General features: G+C 35.3%; 2 protein-coding genes and 1 pseudogene across 2 annotated transcripts; all 3 read right to left on the reverse strand.

Moving 5' to 3' along the window:
- Positions 1 to 11,758: 11,758 nt before the first annotated feature.
- LOC147491172 (protein FAR1-RELATED SEQUENCE 7-like) lies at positions 11,759 to 13,256 on the reverse strand. The gene is made up of 3 exons (XM_086567195.1): positions 12,906 to 13,256; positions 12,542 to 12,781; positions 11,759 to 12,265 (listed from the first exon to the last, which is right to left on the reverse strand). Exons 1-3 carry the CDS (start codon positions 13,254 to 13,256, stop codon positions 11,759 to 11,761), a joined length of 1,098 nt encoding a protein of 365 aa, XP_086423321.1.
- A 36-nt stretch (positions 13,257 to 13,292) lies between these two features.
- Positions 13,293 to 13,715, reverse strand: LOC147491173 (protein FAR1-RELATED SEQUENCE 5-like). Its single transcript, XM_086567196.1, has one exon. It carries the CDS (start codon positions 13,713 to 13,715, stop codon positions 13,293 to 13,295), a length of 423 nt encoding a protein of 140 aa, XP_086423322.1.
- A 1,957-nt stretch (positions 13,716 to 15,672) lies between these two features.
- LOC147491174 (putative cinnamyl alcohol dehydrogenase 1 pseudogene) lies at positions 15,673 to 16,463 on the reverse strand (annotated as a pseudogene).
- Between the last annotated feature and the right edge of the window lie 7,829 nt (positions 16,464 to 24,292).

Raw genomic sequence — 24,292 nt, forward strand, 5'->3', positions numbered from 1 at the left:
TGGATTGGGTAATGACATTGTATGTAAGGTGTGCTGTTGATTATAGAAGGAATCCGTGACCCGCAGGAAGTCGGGTTGATGATGTCCCCTTGAGGAGCTCATAAGAATTGTCATGTAAACCTTGCAGGTGGATTTAATCAGACATGACAATGAGGTTGAGTGGTACTACTTAAGGACATAAGAAGTTGATTAATGTAGTTATCAGTAACTTGACTTAATCAATGGGCATTCGATATCTTAAACACGGGGAGATCAACAAGCATATAATATGGTGCCCATAAATGTAACACGTAATTTGGGATTAGGGCAGTAGTGCAACAATGACCTTTAGTGGAATAAGTCATTTGTTGACGGACTTGGGCCGTGTGTTCTGGGCGAACATAGGAAGCCCAATCCCGTCAGGAGGCCCAACCCTAATTTCTCCTCATGGTCCCTGTTGTAGCCTATAAATAGAAACCTCTTTCTTTGGCCATTTTTTACACAAAAAAAACTCAGGTTTTGCTCAAGGAAAGATAGATCCAAAATCGATTCTAACTTTGTGAGTGAGAGAGGCCAAGAGAGAAAGAAGAGGCTGGAAGATCGTTGCCCACACAACGTCCATTCTAAGAATAGGAATACAACAGAAGATCAAGAGATTGCTGATTTGGAAAGCTTGGATTCTCAGAGATAAGAAGCTGATCTAAAGGTATGTTTCTAACCAAACCGTGAACACCCTTTATTCCGCTGCGCATGGGTTTTCGCAGTTCGTAAATCATTCGGTGAAACCATAGCGGTTCCTACAGTATCTTTATATGTATAGCTTCGACTGTGGGGTGTCGTTCATGATGAAATTCATGGAGCTTTGGGACGGGGAAAAGTTGGTACAGTGGTTTGATCAGGTAACTATCTCACACAATCTAGAATCTTTCTCATCGTCCAATTAATTATCTATAGTTTGGTTACCTTACATCTTCATTTTGACTAACCACGCGGATTTGTATATGAACTTGCAGGAGGATATGCCTTATTTTCGATAACACATTGCTGTCTCAATGGTAATGTCAAAACTAAACAAAGTGCGCCCATAGATGATATGGACAACTTATGCTTTGGGAAGTTTGCACGTCTTTTTTTTTTGCCTAGATAGTTTGGAGACGTTGAAACTCAAAGACCTAAGCTTTTTGTGAATCTTGTAATTAGCCTTAACACAACATCTCTATCGTAGTGTTATTCTTTTGGGAACTTTTTGTGAGATATGTAATGTAAGTTGACTTGTGGTGGTTTGTTTTGTTTATGATGGGATACAATGTTGTTATTTCTCCACTTATATTAACTTTCACATTCATGACTTGTGAACGATTTTATAGTTTGATCTATTCATGGTTTGTTGGTTGGGATGTTCACAGAGTGTCAAATTGAAAATTATACACTCTTTAAGTATGATATTCATAACTGATTTTATAGTAATGAACACGCCTCAATATGTCACTTAGAGTATCATATTGAAAATTATACAACAATAAGTGTGATATGCAGAACTGAGTTTAGAGTACTGAACACGCCGCAATATGTCACATATAGTATCATATTTAAAATTATACAACAATAAATGTGATATTCAGAACTTATTTCATAGTATTGAACAAGCCTCAATATGTCACATAGAGTATCATATTGAAAATTATATGACAATAAGTATGATATTCAGAACTGATTTCATAGTAGTGAACACACCTCAATATGTCACATAGATTGTCATATTGAATATTATACCACATAGTGTGATATTCATAACTGATTTCATAGTCGTTAACACAACTCAATATGTCACATAGATTGTCATATTGCAAATTAGAGCACATAAAGTGTCATATTCAGAACTGCTTTCATAGTAATGAACACATCGAAATATGTCACATAGAGTGTCATATTGAAAATTAGAGCGCATAAAGTGTCATATTCATAATTGCTTTCATAGTACCTCAGTGTCTTGAACACACCTCAATATGTCACATAGATTATCATATTGAAAAGTAAAGCACATAAAGTGTGATATTGTCAGAACTGCTTTCAACCATCATATCCTCAGTCCAAAAAATAATGAAGTCAAATTAACAGACGTCATTTAAAAAGGAAAAGGAAACAAACCAAGTTTTTTATTTCATAAAACAGCTCATAAGCTAATACAACTAGTCCATTCCTCAAACAAGCATGTCATGCAAATACAACTATGATACTTAGCTAACATAACTAAAAACAAGACCAACTCGAGCCCTAAATCTAACGAAATCCGGATACTTCATTCCAACCTCATGAAAAACCCAAGCATCCACAGTCAAATCCATAGCATCCTCAGTTGTAAGCCCCCAGTTAATCTCATCAACATTCGTTAGGTTTTTGGAGGTGTTGCTTCTATTATGCTTTTCAGCAGTATGGTTCATCGGTTAGTAATTTGTACACCAACTCCCCCCTGAAATCAGTCATCGCGTTTTGGTGTAATTTTGGGAAGTCATCAATGGAACGTGCCTTCCACTCCATGAATTTGCACACAAATAGTCTGCAGTCCACCCTAAAGCTAAAACAAAAGAAGTATTAAATCTCAAGTCACATTTCCAGTGTTAGACTAACATTATCACAAAAGAACTAGGCTAGAAGTACTTACGAATCTGGTCGTTGTTGAGGGCACTTTCCAATTTCCAACAACGTAACCTTTAAAAGGGGCTTTTTGCTCTTCTTATGTGCAATGCGTTCATTTAAAATTGTATAGACATGTTCCATCTGTGTTGCCATTTCAAATTGATAGAAGATATTACAAATATCATTAGTCACAAATACTCTAACAAAACCTACAAATTAAAATCGACAACAAAACAGTTTCACATGCAAGTGCACAAACTCAAGTTTAGTAACTCACAATTTTCATGGCATTCCTGTAGGGAACGGATGTGAGGGGATATCTTGTGTTCATTGAATCAAAGTGTGTCCATACGTTATCCATCATGCTATAATGTAGGAGCGTTGAATGGTATCCCCCATTTTCTCTGACTGTTTTTCCACTATTTATGGGAAAGAATATATTCTTAACATTTTCGTCAAGTTGATGCAGTGGATCAATAAAAAAAACTTTCTCAAGGTGTTTTGCAAAAATCACAGCAGTCTGTCAAAAAATATTAATAATAATAACCTAATAAGAATACCTCATAAGAATATGTAATGAATATACCAATACCAATAGTATGCAACACTGTGTATTATATAACCCTAGGTTTCGAACATACGCAAGTCATAGTGTCAAAGTAATGGCTAAGTGCTCTGTTCTGAGGCTTACGACCAGGATAAATTTTCTTCTCTATCTCTCGAGGATACCAATTTAATACCTGCATAGTGCATCCCAGAAGTAAGTCAATTTTCATCGATGATATATGAGAAGTTGAGAACAAAATGTATGTTTGGCTTACTTAGCCATTAACAAATCTGTCAAGCATCAATTCTTCCAACTGTTTACCGTGTACTTGAATTGTGTCTCCATCCCAAGCAACGGTGCTGCAATGAAACACATACATTACGTACACCAGTTAATACAATAACATATACATCTCGATGATGGCCTATTCAATTGTCATTGCAAATACATACGACTACGCATTCTTTACAGTCAAATGAACAGTAGGCATCATAAAAGGTTTTCAGATTGACTTAGAGTTTACATACTTTACATGTGTAGACTTGAAAAACCTCCCAACCACTAGCTGCTTTTGAGAATTAAGACATTGAAATGATGCTGAAGATTCTACTGAAAGTAGCTTTTCACCAAGATTTGTTATAGTCGGACAGTCGTCAACACATATTACTGTAATCAGTTTCTGTTTTCCCTCTCTTTCATTCTTCTTCTTCACTTTTTGTGTAAGCGTTCTCGTCCTTTTCTTTTGATTTACAACCATTGATCGCAACTCCGGTTGTAGCTCCTCTTGGTTGGCTTCATTTGTTAGCATCACATCCACTGGAACAGACGGTGTCAATGGCAAGCTTGCATATCATTATCTCTAAAAGGTGACATCTTCTTTTCAGCCTCCACCCCAGACTCCTTAGACTTCTCTTTAGCATCCTCTTCACTTTCTTTTAATTTGGCCTTCAAGGCTTCATTTTTTGCCCGCAGGCTTTGATTTTCTTCTTCCAACTTAATACACCTTCTCCTTAAGTCCTCTTCTGTTGGAATCAGATCACTTGTCAACGTAACAAGCTCCACTTCCTTAAATTTGATTTCGGCGATCACCTGAAAACACCGATAATAACTTCACACAATAAAAATGCAATGTAAAGTATTCATTTGACATTGAAAATATGAGATTTGTCTGGACAAAAATTATATTGGAAAAAACTACTGTCGAATGCATTTGACATTGGAAATGATCAGTGTCAAGTTCATTTGACATGGGACAGAAGCTGAACTTCACAAGTGATAAAAAATCAAATCAATATCAAATGAACTTGACATTGCAACAGAGTTCCGGACAATGAAAACTACTTCCGTAATTGGAATAAAATTCTGACGACATCGAAATTTCAAAGAAGACTGATAGGGGGAAGGGAAATAACTTCAAATTCTAATACATTCGCTCACCTTGTCCACGCTCAAATTTGACAAGGCCTGGGTACGAAGCATTTCGGTGAGTGCTACAATATCCCATCTTGTGAACGAAGGTACATAATCAGCAGGTCTATTTGGCATTGCATTAACCAAATTGATGTGATCGCACAACCAATACTGATATCAAGAGCCACCAAAAAAAGAGTTAGTAAACATGTAAAAAATGAAATTAATAATAAAATGACAAAAAAAAAAAAAAGGCTAAACTAGTGTGAATTCAGATTGTAAGTTACCAAAAGAAGAAGTGCGTAAGATTTTACTTTTGTAGGTTCATGGTAGTACATCTTCATTCGGCACATAAGGTTTTGATGTATCACTTTTAGCCAGGATACTTCATTCATTATTCTTACACTCTCTAAGTACTTCAAAAACCACCATTGTGTTCTTGATGGTGTTGGAAAGAGAAAAGTGGTGATAATGTATAATGAAATAAGTTTGATGAAGTCCTTTTCATCCTGCTTGCCATTCCATGAATTCACCACTTTATAAATAGCATTTACAATCAATTCCTTAGACAAGTTCTTTTCTCCGCCAAAATGACGAGTCACAAACCCCGTTTTACTCAACTGGTCCGCATCTACGTTTGTAGTCACATGACTCCCATTCATTGGCATACCAAACACTCTAAAAACATCTTCAGCTATTAATTTGACAAACACCTCTCCTAACTTGAATGATTCTTCCCTTTCATCATAAGTTTTAATAATATCCACTATGATGCTTGTTTTTTTTTACCAACATTTGCTTGTCCAACAAATCATCAAAGAACACTCTAAAAATGTGACCAAATGGTGTTCTACCCATTATATCATTGAAATCAACACCAACTTTTGACTCACAGAGTTTATTGGCAAGATAAAAAATTGGTAACAAGCTTGAGCGAAAATGATAAGATTTCATTTCTTTCTTATCTTCATCCACTACCTTCTCTTCCTTCTTGTTCTTGTTATCTTCATCCACTCTCTGAACTACTACTTCCCTTCCCTTCCCTCTTCTTAGCTGCTAACTGTATTTCCTGTAGATTATGCATGGAAATAAGTATAAGAAATCAATTTATTCAGATTCGATCATTTAATAGCATTACATTCCTTTAAATAATCCAACCTTAAAAAACTCAAATGCCTATGCTTAAAAATCCATAAATTAACAACAAGATTAAAAATTGTAAATGACCTTCTCTCCCAGGCATCACTTTTTGCTCTCCCTCCCTATTGACTCTAAATGCACATTTTTCTCGGTTTTTCTCTTCTTTGCTCTATCAACTGCTTTCATAGGTGTTGCTTTCGTCCTTGCTGGTTTTTTACTGTTGGTTGTTTTCTTCTTCATCTTCTGAAGTGGAATTGCAAGTTCTATTCTTTTAGGTTGTTGGAAGTTTGGAGTTTACTGTTTTTACTGTTGATAGAGAAGAAAGAAAGAGAAAAGAACAAGGAGGTCGAAAGAACAAGGCTAAATGGGGTTTGACATTCGAATTGTGGGCTTTAGGCCCAAACTCTACTTTAACAAACTGAGATATGCCACATAAAGTATCATACTGAGAACCGCTTTCATAATAGTTAACACACTGAAATATGTCATATAGAGTATCATATTCCAAATTATACCACATAGAGTGTGATATGCAGAAATTTTATCATTTCAAAAGACTCATGGACTGACAAGTTCCAACATCAGTGAACTTCTTCCTGAACTGTAATAAACAAAATCATAATATCTATCCGATTCCTGAAGCCAAAATAAATACCGTTGTAACAATTGCTCTAACTATTACAACAATCGCTAAATCTTCTTAGAAGCTTACCAACAACTGCTTCAAATTAACAACAAAAATACTTTACATTGTTCAGTTGCACATCTTTTTCCCTTACATCAAATATCCGTCATGCGGAAAAATACCCGCCCATCCTCACTACAAAACTTCTCAACATTAAATTTTTCTGGAATATTGTACCCAATATCATAACCTGGAATATCACCACTAGGAACATGACCAATAACTTCACCATTAGGAACATCACCACCACAAAATCCTATAAGTTCAACAGAAAATCAAAATAAAAGAGTTGCGTGAACCATACAATCTAAGTTTACACTATAACGTCATCCCCATCTAAGTTAAACAAGTGTGAAACCAAAACATGTGTCGTACCTTGCTCACCATTGTGTTTATGTAGATGTGGACACCTAGGCTTTGTGTGCTCCGTAGATTGGCAGTTGCTACACTTGTACCTTCGAGATCCCGGTGTTCTTTTATCCAATCTCATGACTACAACAGAAAGGCTCATTTACCGCGCCCGATCCCGTTGCTAAAAGTATTGAAATGCGTTGCAACTGATTAATGGCAACGCTAATGTTGGCGTCGCAAAGGCGTTGCAAAAAAGTGGGTCACAAAAGCTAATTTGTGACGCATGTAATGGCGTTGCAAAAGAGTAGAAGCTTTTGCAACGCCTATCCACATTGCTAGTAATTTGTTTGCGTTGCTACTAATATTTTTAAAATAAATCGGTTTTGAAAAGAATTCAAACTATTAGCAGCGAGTAGCGTTGCAAAAAACAAATTTTTAACAACACCCTTGGGCGTTGCAAAAAGTGAATTTTTTTAGCTACACTATGATCGTCGCAAAAGGGTTAATACCTATTGCTACATGCATAGCATTGCAAAAGGGTGTTTTTTTTTTATTGCAAAAGCATGGTATGGTTTAGCTACACCAGATGCGTTGGTAATAGGTAATTGGTAATTGTATGAACCCTTTTAAAATGTCCTATTTTTTTTTCCTTGCAACGCCTCGTGTCCCCACTAGTGCACCTAAATTATTAGAACTTGTATTTTACAAATTACTTCAATTCTTTTGAATTTGCTTCTGCCCAGTGTAATTTATGTAGAAAAAAAAATAGCAATCATATTTCAATTCACAATGAGATGTAACAAATATATCTTATTAACAAAGATCATCCATTACAAAATTATTTAAAGCATCCACACAGCCAATACATTGTATCACATAGTTTTCATAGCAATCAACTAAAATAAGACATGTTCTTCAAAACTAGATTTTGGCAAAATTTACAAATGTCAATAGTTTACCAACTTGAACAACATCCATCCACAATTTCTTTGCCAAACTACCTGTAACCGGTTTGCCAATCTGGTACAACGAATTGAAAAAAAAAAACACAGGTAAACTTCTTGGAAACATAAACAAAGCTAAAATGCACTCAAATAAGCAATATATGCATGTAAAAATAAATTTACCAAGTCAAACGTATAGACCTCGGAGGTAGAAATACCACTACAACCTGCCATAATTGGTCTGGTTCAATTTCCAACCTTTTACAATCTGAAAATCAATATTATGCTCATGGCCAAAAGCTTAAAATGGTACAAATATAATAAGAATAAAGAATATGCAAGAACCGATAAAATTTAAACTGAACATAGAATAATGGCTAAAAGAAAGAAATAATAAGAACAAGAAGCAATTGTGTTATATGGACAGAACATATGAATAACTAAAGAATAAAGGAAGAATGCAGTTAACAACCAATCTTAGAGATATACTAGCTAATTTGCCTGTCCTATGGCCTGGCTTACTACTATAGAGATTAGACCACATTAGTAAGTACATATTTTGGGTATGTTTGTTATTAAGCTCATAAGTTTGTGTTGAAGAAAAATGTTACAATACTTTTAGTCTTAAAAGTTAGCGTTTACAGTGTTCAGTATAAGATGGATGTGGCTACTTCCTTTTTTTAAGAAAAGTGTATCGGCGGGGTGAGGGTTTTTTTTTTTTTTTTTTTTCTTGTTTTGCTTTTGATTTTTTTTCCTTAGGTTAGAGTAACTAATCCATATCCATATCCAATAACTAATACATATCATGATCCATTAACTAATCTATATCCATATCCATATCTATTAACTAATACATATCCATATCCAATAAATTTGTTTTTTTTTTCATCCCATGCGTACATTTGAAATAATGAAATAATGCGTAGCTTTGTTTTTTGTTTTAACATAACACATGAAAAGACAATTTTAATTTATATTAAATTAGAGAGCATGCCAAATTCAGGGTTAGTTTGGTAAGAAGGCAAGTAATTATTTTTTAAATAGGGACTATTTTAAAAACTTTGCTGATGTGGCTCATTATGAGCATCCTGGGAGAAACATATATTAATATAGGTAGGATGTTTGTATCAACGAAAACATGGTTTATAATTAAGTGACTTGATACGTACATTGTTCACTCGCTAAAGCCCTCAAACAAGAGCAAAACAAAAATTTTAAAAGAAGGGAGATTTGTACCTTGATCCAAGTGCATAGGAAGAAGGGCATTGCCACTTCATGGTAACCCCTTTGTTGGTTCATATATATACCTTCCAAATCTCCAACCAACTTATATTGACCTAATTTAGTACAAAAGAGTAGGACATCCAACACGAAAGTTGAAACAAGGGCGAAGTCACGAAATCTAGAACCTTACTTCAAAAATTAAAAGATGATCAACATATTTTGAGTAATATTATGGTTCCAAAGGGAATGTTAAACACCAACCACTCAGTAGTCAATAGATAGTAAGCGTACTGGGATTCATTAACTTTTTACACCCCATTACATATATATCAAGCATATCCCATTACATGTTACAGATAAGAAAATAAAAGATTAAATTCTTCAGTATGCAATAGAATTCAAAATGTAGATTCAGTGCAAAGAAAAAGAACAGATAAATACTTGAATTAGTTGTCGATGTCAATGTCGATGCAGCCAAATCCAATAGAAAAAGGATGACCTAAAGAAACATAGAGATTAGAATTAGATGCCAAAAGGTATAAGAGAATAATCAAAACGTCGATTAATAATATATAGTCAAAATTCAATAATCATAGACCTAATATCATTTTGGTTGAAAGTAACTTGTTACAACTTAACGATTTCTAAATGGCTCCACCACTAGTAATAAATGTCCTCTTAGTGGTCTATCTGAAACCAGCGCCTCCTTGAAACCCTTGCAACATCTTTCAGAAGAACAACATTGAAATGCAAGGGATCTAGTAGGCTAGACAATTTGGTATCATTAGGTACAGGTACAATTCCTATACAGCTACAAGCATTGAAACTCTTTCAAGGCATCAAGGGGACAAACAAGCCTTATACAAGGGTCACATCTAGTTCTTGAGGTATACTAAACACCAAAAAATCCAGTTAAAATAACTATATATTATCAACAACGCTATACTGCAAAATGTCAACAAAAACTTAGTAATATTCAATCAGGCCTTACCCACCAATCCACTACGCACTATCAGTAGTCAACAATGTCAAACATATAATGTACTATTATTTATTTTCAATGGACATACCAAATAAAACAATGGTAAAAAAGCCAAGATGACAACAAACCATGGTGAATCAAACTATCCCGAAGTTTCAACAGTCAAACTAACTTAACGCTTAAACCATCTACTCATCATACATATATTGTAAGCAATTGAAAGGGAAAAATAAAATGAAGAATACCTGAAAAAAATCAAAGCTTCGAACTTTTCCCCCTAATAGTATTTTACGTTTCCAGATAAAAAATAGCCGAGACTACTGCAGAAATACAATTAAAAATTGAACAATACTCAACTGCTCTCGCATATGATGCTACTCGAGCCAAGAAAATATTAGTTACCTGAACAATCAAAAACTAAACTTGAGAAATCGAAGCTTAATTTGATGGCGGTGGAGGCTCAACCAAAAGTCATCAAAGGAATTGCACTAAACAATTGGAACAAATTAAAGCAACCTAAAGTTAAATAGGTAAAAGAATAATTAAGAATAGAAGAACGAACCTGAAAAAGCTCCAAACTTTTATTCTCTAGTACTAGTTTCAGATACTAACCAACCTGTAAAACTAATTAAAAGAACCAACCAGAAAAAATTAAACCAAAGAGAAACAAAATCAATTAAGCCCGAAAAAAGAAACAACCTGAAAATCAAAGCTTGGCTGGTGGAAATGTGGTGGTGGGGGTCGGAAAATGGGTGGCGGAGAGGAGAGAGATATTTTCCGCGATGGTGGTGAGGAGTAATTAGATTCGTTGCCGGTGGGAATGGAGTGGCGGTGGTGGAAATGGGGTTGGCGGCTGTTATGAGAAGGGTTTTCATTTTCTTGTTGGAGCGCCGACCAAAAATAAAACAGGCCGCCCATAAAAACTTTTGAACTCCCACCCATACCCAATGGCAAGTTGGCAACACTAGTATTGTTGCCACAGTTCCAACGAAATAGGAGTTGCAAAAGATAAAATTAACTTTAGCCACAACAATAACATTATAATTGATAAATCCCTATAAAATATTGTGTTTCCTTTTCTTTTGAAAATATAATTATAATCATTTGCCGCCCAAGAGGCATCACAATAAGTAAATCCAAGTACACCCAAGCTAATAGCACGCCAAACTTTTAGCAGCCCCATATAGTGTTGCAATAGGTGACTTTTAGCAACAATTTTTTGGCGTTGCAAAAAGGTGCACTGCAAAAGATCCCTTCTGTTGTAGTGTCACTAAGGCCACGAAACAAACAACATTTACTTACTTATAACCCAAAGAAATAAAATGTCATGTGCTCTAAAAGGAAATTTCTAAAACTAAAAGTGAGATGTACATGCATGAATGTTATTATGTCTTCCCACACTTTGTAGTAACATATTTTGATGTAGGTAAACGATAAACAGACACTCTTATCAATGCACTTTATCCACAAGTCTATACGGAAATGAATTTTATAATGTCAAACTTTCAACTTACACCCTGTATCTTTGTTCAACTCGTCATCTTCCTCACGTAGGTCGGCAACTCGAGCAGTGCGTTCAACATAGTTGTGGTTAATACTTGGACCTGTAAAATAGTGCAACACAACGAAAATGTTGCGTTGAAATAAAGTAGAATCAACAACTAATCAAAAGATACTATTGGAAATATAGACATTACAAAGTTGGGACCATACCAAAGAAAAAATAGCAAAGGTAAATAAAACTTACCTCCATCCTTCGGATGCAAGAGTGTGCATGTGGGTTTTGTGTGACCTGTCTCACCACAATGGCCACACTTATTCTTTTTCATCTCATTGTGACCTTGAAGTCTGCTAAGATTTTACGGTCGGCCTTTAGATTTTACATGTGGGGGATCATTAATCGATTGCCGATGTGTGGTTTTAGGCGGAGAAAAAGGCATCTCAAAAGGAACATGCAGGCTGCCTTCATAAGCTAGTGAAGTCTCATCGGTTATTGAATTTTCCGTTGGACTATTAGGCATATCAAAAGGAGCATGTCGACTGCCTTCAGAAGCAGATGGAGTTCGATTCTTTCTAGAAAAAGAAGCTAAAAAAACTTTGAAAGCTTCAGTGCTTTCCGCTGTTTGGGAGGCCCACGAACATATCTGGCTACATTTGGTTATAAGATCACTGAAACATATAATAGAGGCCGCTCGGTCAAAAAAGTTGGGAGTGCCTAATGGAACAACCAATTTAGCAACCCGTGTCCATCTCCTTAAAAAGCAGCCCTGAGGTATCACACGAACATCCTCATGTTTGTAAACTGAAATGATATGTCTACATGGAAATCCAGACGACTCAAATAGCCCACATGAACAGCTAGCGTCCTACAATACAACATTGTATCTCACAGTCGACTTTTTTTGCCTGTTCAAATAGCGACTCATGGTGTACACACGAATATTGTCACCCACATCTTTTTTACCGTCTACAATGTACATCACTTCATCATTTAATTGCTTCTTAAAACAACCAAAAGCAGCTCGAGTATATATAGATGCAACCTGATTTGCATATTCGTTCAAGTGGGTATGAAGGACTGGTTTGATTACTGTTGTCATCACCTCTTCCTTGTGCTCTCAGTGCCAAATATTTGCAACTACCACTTCCATTTTTCCAAACAGCTCAAACAACTGCATTCCAGCTTTTACATGAAGCCGGATTACGGAGTTTATACTATCGCAATGTTGGGTGCTTCTGCAACCGGCAAAGAACTCACTATGGAGATATGCTTCTGCCCACATCTCTTTCTTCATGTATATCATGTTCACCCATTTGTTATTACTAACTTGGAATTTCTTCACGAGTGTTTCCCACCTTTCTTCGAACTCATTGGACGAGCACTTCATAAACATAATAGAGCATAAATCTTTTGAAAATCCATTGATGTGAATATTTTTTTGGCAATTTTTCATAATGTGACAACAACATCAAGCGGTGTTTTGAATTTGGGAGAGTATATCTCACAGCCTCACGCATCGCCAGGTCACCATCAGTGATCACTGACTTGGGGTGTTTGCCATACATCGCGCCAACGAAAGATTTCAATACCCACTCGTAAGACTCCACACACTTACTCGTCAACAATGCAAAACCAAACACTACTGTTTGTCGATGGTTGTTCACTCCAGCAAACATAACAATCGGCATCATGTACTGGTTGCTCTTGTATGTTGAATCAAACAACAATACATCTCCAAAGCAACTGCAGTCCACACGTGAGGTTGAATCTGCCCAAAACAGTCTAACTAGCTGCCCACCCTCATTTAAGTTATAATTGTAATGAAATAAGGGATCTCCCTTCACCTTATTATCCATGAAATCCAGCAGTGTGTTGCCGTCACCATCAATACATCAATTTTTCCTATCAAGCCCCATATGATTATACAAGTCTTTCTTAAAAAACCCAACACTTGAGAAACCTCCGGCCTTATGTACAAAAACATCCATCACCTTGCATTTACGAATACCAACATCAACTAGGCTCGTAGCAAAATGCAAAATTTCTTCACTTACATTTCTATGTGATCTTAAGAACATCGAGCTCGGATCTGGTACAAGTGGATGTGTGTGTTCCCCAATAAAATCTTTCACAACCCACAAATTTGATTCAAAATCATAACCAACTTCAAAGCGGGCTTTACATTTAAACCTAGTGATGGCCTTCGACTTTCTGGATTCGATGTCGCATTTTCTGGGTGTCACCCTGTTTACATTTCGTTCATCAGCAGCTGAGCATAGAAATCTCCGCTTAACACGAACACCATCTGTACGCATTCTATAAGTATTTTTACGAACACTAAAACCGACTAACTTTGCATATTAATTGTAAATTGTGAAAGCCTCCTCAGTCATCTTGAACCGCATAAAATAGAATGTTGCTTTGTCTGCTTCAAAACCTCTACTAGCCTCACACCCGTCACTGTCTCTATCACTGTTCTCATGAATTTCAACATTTTCACCCTCCCCCATAGATATCACATCCACAAAATCACTATCCTTATACGTAAAACTATCAAAACATGAATTTCGAAGCCAATCTTCTTCGTCATCAGAGAAGTGATTCATCATCGGATTGCTACATGAAACAAGTGCACTTTTAGCGCATATTCACTCGTTTTCTTACTCTACGAAGTAATCACAGTGGTAATAGTAAAAAAAAACACATAAATTCTTGAACTGTATAATGGTCAGAACCAAATAACTATAGTGCTCAAACCATATACCACTTTGGAAAATTTCAATGTCAACTTCATTTGATTCAATGTCAACTTCATTTGACATTAAATCACACACCATTCAATTGTACAATTTTACTTAGACATGAAAAAGAGAAGGAACCAAAAGAGAAATCAACTAACCTCATACTTATAATTGTTGAAGATCAAAGTACACTACAAGAAATGGAGGCAAGAGTTCTCCAGTTGAACAGATTTTAGTGAGAGGGAAAAGTTTAGTTCGCGCCATATGGAGGTTAGAGGGAAAGAAGATGTGTTGTTACTTTCTTACCTTAACTATTCCTTTTGCTTGTAGCATACTCCTATTAAACTACTAGATGTAGCATACGACTATTAAATTAATAAATGTAGCATAATCTTATTAAAGTGCTAAATATAACATACTCCGATTAAATTATTATATGTAGCATACTACTAGATGTAGCATATAATTAAGTATCCAATAACAAATGACATTGTAGTTTACTTGCCATTAGATGTATCATCCGACCTCATATATCATACTATTTTTTTTTTTTTATAAGTGAATTTAGTTTATTGAAATATGATCCGACCTCAAATATGATAATCTGGAGACAGTACAGAGGAAGTGAGAGAAAGCCTCACCTATAACAACACATCGTTACAAACAGCAATACACCCTCAGTAATGGGCATAAACTAATTAGTCACCAGTAATAAGAAGTTCCCAGTGGACAACCAAGTCCCTAAATCTATAATCCTTCCTCTCTGTTATGCTGTTAGGGTTTTTCGTTTTATTGTTGTTAGGATTTTTTTTAGTCAAGGGATAAGGAAAGCTTTTTCGTTGTTGGTTCCATTATTAGTAATGATGGTTTTTTTAGGAGGGTTTTAGGATGGAGAAACTTCTGAAATATTTCGAATTTCCACCGACATTACACAATGGAAAGTTATTCATATTTGTTTCCTAGGGAATAATAGCATGATCGATGATAACTCATCCGGCTTCAATAAATGCATAGGAATCTTACACTAGAAGTAAAAACCGATCAAATTCAATGTTTATAAAAACTGTTAGAAGGCTCCCCTTGTTTCTATTTCTAGGTATTTTTTTATCTTTTTGGTTTTTTCTCGTTTTAGTTTTCTCATTGTATTACACTGACGAAGGTGAACAAATCCGAAAACCACAATTTCAATAATACAAACTAGAGGACTAAAAATGAGTCATTGAAAGCAGGTCACTTATTCTAAGCATGATGAAGTACCGATGGACCATATAAGTCATTGAAAGCAAATCATTTATTTCAAGCAAGATGAAGTACAGATGGACCATATTTACCAAACAAGTTAAAAACCTTTTTAACCACTAATAAAATTAGAGGATAAAATTCTAAAATTATTACAATGTACTTCTGATTTCTGTTATGGCTTACATATAATGCAACAGCTAATGGAACTCTTTTCTTATTGCCTTGTGAGAACATTCATTTTAAGGAGTTCTTCTTAATATCTATCACAAAACAATATTTGACATCTTTCTTAACCATATATCCTTTCAAGTGCTTCATTTATGTAGTCGATTGGAATAACTTCAATCCCTGGGTATATCTTGTTGGCAGCACATAATTCTAACATCTCCCGTGTATCCTTCGTACCACCCGTTACACTTCCAGAAAGAGTTTTGGAACCTACCAAGAAGATAGGAAATAATTTTAGTACCGACACGACCACTAACAGCATATTACTATGTGTTATAACATCTCCATCAATTAAAAACCAGTTTCAGAAAGACCAATTCAACAAACAAGTAAATAATTACCATACTTCGGAGAATTGGAAGGAAAATAGATAACTAACCTATATTAAGGCTTGTGGGAGGAATTCTAACTTCGCTTGGAAAGAAAGCCCACTAAGACCAAAACACCTATAGTCTTCAAAAGTGCCATATATGGATCAAAGGGATGATCACCAGATGCAGTATCAACTATGAAGTCAAGAAATAATTCGGTCACCATTCAAAAGTTTCTCGTCCCTTTCATATAACATATCATTGTCTGGAGATAAGATAACCTATTAGAGGTATGCAAGCTCAAGAGGTAAACTAATGTGAATCATAAGTACCTATGGGCATTATCAATATCTTATCAAAAAAAAAACAAAGAAGGCTAGTATAATTTACGGTCATAACATACTTCCAATTGTTGTTTGTCAGTTATGCACACAAATCTGTCATCAACTTTAAGGAGATTCAGGGCTTCACCTTTTTTAGATGTACTTCTGCTGACAACTGTTACATGCAATTCTAATGCCTTTCTGAAGTTCACTGCCATATGTTAGCCATGTTATATTACCACTAAAAAAGCAATACAAGTTTACTACTTGATAGTATGCAACACTGTATTATATAACCTTAGGTTTCAAACATACTCAAGTCAGTGTCAAAGAAATGGCTAAGTGCTCTGTTCTGAGGCTTATGACCACTATCAATTTTCTCTACCTCTCGAGGATACCAATTTAATACCTGCATAGTGCATCCCAAAGTAAGTCAATTTTCATCGATGATATATGAGAAAAAATTATGTGCATAGCTTACCCATTAACAAATCTGTTAAGTATCAAATTTTCCAACTGTTTACCGTGTACTTGAATTATGTCTCCATCCCAAGCAACGATGCTGCAATGAAACACATACATTATGTACACCAGTTAATACAATAACATATACATCTCGGTGATGGAAAATTCAATTGTCATTGCAAGTACATACGACTATGCATTCTTTATAGTCAAATGAACAGTAGACATCATAAAAGGTTTTCAGATTGACTTACATTTTACATACTTTACATGTGCAAACTTGAAAAACCTCCCAACCACTAACTGCTTTTGAGAATCAAGACATTGAAACGTTGCTAAAGATTCTACTAATAGTAGCTTTTCACCAAGCTTTGCTGTAGTCAAACAGTCGTCAACACATATTACCAAAACCACTTTCTGTTTTCCCTTTCTCTCATTCTTCTTATTCACTTTTTGTGTAAGCCGGCTTTCTCGTCCTTTTCCCACATTATTTTTGTCACACTTAATCTTTGTGTATGTGATGTAGTACTATGACATTGTTTATCCATGTCTATAGAACAACTCTTAACCTAAAATATAAGAAAATATTTGAGAAGCTAGACATGATAGAGTTAGCTACCCCAGGAAGCTGTCAAGTTATAATGATCTATCCTCTCAAATTGAAAGTTTTTTTCAATTTGAGAAGATAGATCATTATAACTTAACAAACACCACAATAGCCAACTCTATCACAACCTTCTTTTCTTATATGAGGTTCCTATATTTCCATACCTATTAGGCCGTGCTTTGAATGTGACTTCAAATAATAGGAAAATGGCATAGTGAAACCCTCATACCTTTAGGTTAATTGTTCAGTAATAGAAAAGTTAGAGATAAAAATTGTCATAGTATTACATCACATAAATGAGTAGAGGTTAATGACACACCACTAGCAGTACACAAATCCCCCATGTCCTAGGCTCCATCCAATAGATGATGATTACCGTAACCACTTTCTATTTTCCCTCTCTCTTATTCTTCTTGTTCACTTTTTGTGTAGGCCGGCTTTCTCATCCTTTTCCCACATTATTTTTGTCACACTTAACGTTTGTGTATGTGATGTAGTACTATGACATTGTTTATCCATGTCTATGGAACAACTCTTAACCTAAAATACAAGTAAATATTTGAGAAGCTGGACATGATAGAGTTAGCTACCCCAGGAGGATGTTCGGTTGTAATGATCTCCTTCCAAATTGAAAGTTTTTTTCAATTTGAGAAGACATCATTATAACCTAACTGCCACTGGGATAGCCAACCCTATCATAACCTTCTTTTCTTATACGAGGTTCCTATATTTTCATACCTATTAGGCCGTGCTTTGAATGTGAATTCAAATAATAGGGAAATGGCATAGTGAAACCCTCATACATTTAGGTTAATTGTTCAGTAATAGAAAAGTTAGACATAAAAATTGTCATAGTATTACATCATATAAACAAGTAGAGGTTAATTACATACCACTAGTAGTACCTAAATTCCCTATATCATAGGCTCCATCCAGTAGATGATGATGGTGAGTGTTTGTTGGAAGCTGGGAATCAAGTGATAATAAAAGCTGGACACATGCCCACACCAATCAAAATTACCATTATTTTCCCTCATTATCAACATAAACAAGGAAACCCAATAAATGAGTATTCACAAGTATTCCACTTAAGTGTCATATACACGAGTATTCCACATAAATTGTCATACACTAGACTATATACTATATAAGATGTCATATGCAGGATTACTTTACAATTTTAACATACTAATATACTACTCAATCTGTTTTATTCATAACTTCTTATAACTTATTAATGTTATCGTACTTTAAATGTCATAATCTAGAGTAGTTCGTTTTGTGTACACTATACCAAATAAAGTCTCATACTAACACAGTGCAATATGCAACATCAAGTGTCTTTATTTGGGACTAGTTCTCATATAGTTAATATACTGAACATATTTGAATATGTAAGCCTGGAAAAGGATAACATCAGCCCAAAATTTTCACCAAGTAACACAATTCGTATAAGACAAAAAAGAAAAATGTGTTAGGTTTTACATTGGATCGAACTAAGGATGTATGCTGATACTAATTTTTGTATAGTGACATAAACCACCTCAAGTCTCACAATCAATCTCATAGTCGGTACTAACAAGACATTTGTAAAATTTAGCTCCAATGGCAACAAAGAAAGGAAAAGAAAAACTGGAGAAGATACAAATAGTGTCCCCATACCATGTATGAGGCATCAATGAATGGATCATTGACAGCTACAACATCGATATCATCTCTGCTTGTTGCAATACGTAAGACCAACCTTCCAATCCGGCCAAAACCTCCACGATAGTAATTTTCATATAAACTGGAAGACCAGATGCATTCTATGCTCTAAAACTAAACTATGACATTGCTAGTCTAGATGGAACCTAAAAGATGCAAATAATTAAGCTAATAATAAACAAGATTTCAAGAAAAAAAAGCTCATCGTTGATCCCAATCTTTGTCTTCCCACCGCTCCATGAAGCAAAACTTTAGTGCAAAATATTAGAAAACCCCGTTATTTGCTTGTTGCACTCAAACCATGTCCTATACAACCCAGGATTAGGTACTTTAGTAATATGATACTCTTACTCACATAGTCAATAATATGATACTCAAACTTACATATACTCCAATAGTATGATACTATAAATCACATATTCCATAATATGATATTATTCGTTACATATATTGCAGGAATATGATATTATAAAGCCCATAATACTTCATTAATATGATACTCTTACTCACAAATTCAATAATATGATATTCTAAGTTACATAGACTTCAATAGTATGATACTATTAATCTCATATTCAATAATATGATACTCGTAGTTTCATATATTTCAGGAATATAATACTATTAATCGCATAATACTTCAATAATATGTTATGCTTAGTCACATATTCAATAATATGATACTCGATGTTAATTTTCAAATAAACTGGAAGACCAGATGCATTCTATGCTATAAAACTAAATTGTGACATTGCTTGTCACGCCAAATTCGGCGATTAAGGAAAAACATTATTTGTCCCGACTCTTGATCTCAGGGTGTGGACTCTCCACTTCCAAAAGCCCATAAGCGGTTTAAAATATGCGGATAATTAAAACCAATAAAAATTTTAACTTAAACAACGGTCATCTTCATTACCAAAACAATTTACAAATGAAAATGCAAATGCAAATAACCTTATCTCGGTCGAAAATCTATATCACCTCAAGGGAAAACAAAACTTATCACGAGATCTGCAACGCTTATGAAACCCAAGCAAAGAACCGATCTTCTTTCAACACTAAACTGTCAAGACTTATCAACTATGTTCATTTAATGAACACACCGATAAACAAACATGCAAATCGGATTGACATTATAAAAATCTTTGGTGTGAGTAGCCCTAAAATACAACATATAATTATACATATACATACCACAATCCATCTGGGGCTTAGTTAGTTCCTCCCAGCCTTAACTTTCAGCGACTAATACAACATCCTTAAGTTCAATAACTAAAGGCGGTAGTTCCTCCATTCGGTAATTTTAACTTCCCACTAACCACACAACAACCTATACTCATAATAAATAAGGCATGTAGTTCCTCCATCGGTTTTAGGTTTAACTAAACTATAACCGACCAAGCATATACAATCATCTATCTAAAGATACCTCATTAACTAACATATTACCATAATTAGATTATTTCGGGCTTTCTTTGTGTGTCCCTAAAATCCGCGTCGTATCTATGTCTTACCTAGTTTCCTGGCTACCACAATCGCGATGAAGCCCGAACATGTACATCCACATGCCTCCCTTACATAATGAGCCACTCCGTGCGTAACCACCCCGGCGGGATGCGACACCGGTGTAAATCCTCACCACGGAAGCCAAATCTATGTAAGCCTTTGCCACTATTCGGCATAAAATATTGCGCATCATCGTTCTATTTTGCGACGGAATAATCAAGCCCACTATTACTCGGATGGGCCATTCAAATTTTAATCAAAGCGCCCGGAAGAGGCGCCGAAAGGCCATTGGATTAAGCGAAGCGCCCGGAAGGGCCAATCACATGAGTTGTGGTAGTCGGGTTCTAGGATTTTCGTTCGTAATTTATTCGGTGTCATACATTAATGACTCATAAACATTCCATTATATCGCGTCTTGGTCAATTACCTTATTGCACTAAGCCACAATCTCTAGAAATATCTCAATATATCTCATAACCATATTTCATACTTTCGCGTGCCAATATCTTGACAGACTACACCACACTCAGTGGGCAAATATTCACCAATGCTATATTAGCATTTCACATATAAAATAATAGAGTGTATATACATTTCTCCAAGATATTGCATTAATACAACTATCCTAGCATATTATATCATGTCACAATGCTTCAACGTATCACATACATTATAATTATTAGGAATATAATATCTCCTAACATCTCAATATCGTCGCGTGTCAAAAATACACAATATCAATGTCAAATCTTTATTAGATAATGACAACCAAATATATCAAGCTTCCACGGCATTTTATTACTATAGGTGTCCATATAATATACACATAAAGCGTAAGACAAATAAAGCGATCCACGATCCACAATCAAAGCCCAATATGTATATCTTTTCACACTATTCTTCACGTCCAAATCTAAATTAGATAATGACACACAAAGTTATACAATATGGACAATATTTTATTACTATATATATCCATATAAACAAACATATGAAAAACTGGAAAAGTCAACATTCCACAGTCAAAGTCAACGGTCAAAGTCAACAGCCAACGGTCAAAGGTCAACACCTCATGGTCAAGGTCAAACTCAACATGTCCCGGTCAAAGTCAACATGTCCTAGTCAAAGTCAAACTGTCCTGGTCAAAGTCAAAGGTGAAAGTCAACCGTCAACATGCAACCGTCCATGGTCAAAGGTCAAAGTCAACCGTCAAAGTCAACGGTCGATGGTCAAAGTCAAACTGTCTTAGTTAAAGTCAAACTGTCATGGTCAAAGTCAAACTCAACATGTCTCGGTCAAAGTCAAAGGTGTATGGCTCATGGGCTCATGGCCAAGGTCATGGTTCGGACCCAACTGGCCAAGCCCAAACCTTAGAACGAAAGTCTAAAAGTCCACTTATTTATTTTACGACCCGATTGGATCTATTTTAAGTCATGGATTGAAACAATATTAAAGCGGACCCAAAAAGCGGTTAAGTGGTTCGGTCCAAAAAATTCAAAACAAAAGAAAAGGGCCCAACCACTTAAATTAGATTTCGCCCACGTAAACTAAACGGAAATTTCGCCAACCACCCTTGAAATTTGGCCAAACAACTTAAAATCAATTGGGCCCAACCAAAACAAAACATTTCGCTTGAAAAAGAACCAACCAAGGCCCAAGCCCAAATCGCGAATACTTTTCATCATCTCTCCACCTCTGGCTGACCCAAATCCGCCACCACCACCTCCCACACAACCACCAATTTTGACCCACCGATTTTTCTCCTCAAGAAAACCCTCCAACTTTAATAAAAGCTTAAAACCCCAACTCCTAACCCACCATCTTCTCCAAACTAGATCACGAAATTCTTGCCGCCATTAATGACTTCCACCACCATTCAATGACCCCATCCACATTCCGGCGTCCATCATATACCAACAACCAATTCAAATACCCAAACAAAACCCAACAACAAGGTTTGAATAAAAAGCGATTTCTTGTCGGCCGCCATTGCCATTTGTTCAAAGCTTTAATGACCACCAAACCATCGTCAAAACCAAAACCCCACACTTCCCAATCACCAAACAACCCACAACAAACAAAAAACACGGTTCAAACACCGAAAATTACAAATAAAAGCGACACCTCGATTGTCAAAGAATGGCATTAACGCCATTGACGCCTCCAAGCTCTTCTGACCTCGTCCAACCACAACCACAAACCCAATCGACCACCTTCCACCCCACCATCAATAACCACCGCCCGATTCTACCCCCGACAACCAACCAAAACCGTTCATAACAATATATACATACCCACGGTATCCACAAGAATGCATACTGGGGACGGAGGAGGATTCATTTCTGGGTTTTTAGCCGCCGAGAATAACCCGATAAGCCTCCACGGTTTAAATAACGGATTCCCACAGTTTTCAATAAAATTAAAACGTATCGACAGAAAACACATAAGTAGAAAACTGATCGAAATCGGTAGTAAAGGTTTTTTTGTTCACGCGTAAAACTCTAGTTTTGATATAAAAATAAAAACGTAACTACTCACTGTATGAGAATATTTCGACCGAATCCTCCTAGCCGATTAAATCCGTCAATTTCCAACGCCTCCAAAGAAACCAGTTTCTCTCTGCCTCCATTTTTAATATATTATTATTTTTATGAACCCTATTTTCTAGAAAAAGTGTTTATATACTTGGGTCCGAAACCCAAGCCAATGATGAACTTCGGGCCCAAAACCCAAGCCCACATATCTCGAGTCCGATCCGGATTTAATTTTGAAAATAAAATAATTTAATTAATTAATAAATAGAAAAAAATACTTATTTTAAAATACGAGCGTTATATACACATCTCAAAAGAATCTCGTCCCGAGATTCGAAGTAAAGCTATACGAACAAGTAAACGTTGGTTATTAACTTAGAACCTATACAAAAATGCACGTTGATTAAACTTAAACAAGATAACATTGGTACTAATTATTTTTTTAAATAATACTCGAATATATATCCTCATGCCATTACAAAACCTATTATAGTTTAGCTGTCTATATTAAAACACATTATTATTGTCACTTAAACGCAAGATAAATACATCCTTTCTCATTAGCATGCAGTTTCTTGACACGTAGCAAACTCTACGAAAATTAATATTTTACTTAAATTAATAAATACTATAGGGTAAGTTCATCCATGCATGAAACATTATGGAGTTCTCATTAGCATGCATAAAAGAAAATTAGTGTCCGGATACACTTAAAACAAAATGTCACTCATGTCATTGATACTACAATAAACTTTATATTACTTTAGTCATGCTCTCAGAAATATTAAATTTAAAACAACCCTTGAATCCTAATTCATGCTTGCAACTGGATCAAATATAGCACGTATCCAAAAATAATTTTTCATATCCATGTATCAAAATCATATAGTCTGAAACAAAACACTTAAGAATAAATACTTGAATATGAAAAAAAAATCATGTGAAACTAATTTAACGATATTAATCAATCATATACGCACGGTAATAGTTCACCTATATACAATAATATAAAAACGTGTATACGCAAGTATACACATCTAAAAAAGAACACATGTGTATACGCCAGTATACACATCTCAAAAAGAATACACGTGTATACGCAGGTATACACATCTAAAAAAGAATACACGTGTATACGCAAGTATACACATCTCAAAAAGAATACACGTGTATACGCAAGTATACACGTCTCAAAAAGAATACACATATATTTTATTTATTATTCTTT

The sequence above is a fragment of the Coptis chinensis genome, chromosome 6 (assembly GCF_015680905.1).
Source record: "Coptis chinensis isolate HL-2020 chromosome 6, ASM1568090v1, whole genome shotgun sequence".
Taxonomy (NCBI): Eukaryota; Viridiplantae; Streptophyta; class Magnoliopsida; order Ranunculales; family Ranunculaceae; genus Coptis; species Coptis chinensis.

Excerpts from the sequence above, each read along its gene's own strand:
- LOC147491173 (XM_086567196.1), bottom strand. The coding sequence starts at position 13,715 with ATGCGTACAGATGGTGTTCGTGTTAAGCGGAGATTTCTATGCTCAGCT.
- LOC147491172 (XM_086567195.1), bottom strand. The coding sequence starts at position 13,256 with ATGGATAATAAGGTGAAGGGAGATCCCTTATTTCATTACAATTATAAC. Across the intron at positions 12,782-12,905 it reads ACCTGGCGATGCGTGAGGCT|TGCTCGTCCAATGAGTTCGA; the intron begins GTGAGATATACT and ends ATGTTTATGAAG. Across the intron at positions 12,266-12,541 it reads TGTTTGGAAAAATGGAAGTG|GACGCTAGCTGTTCATGTGG; the intron begins GTAGTTGCAAAT and ends GTTGTATTGTAG.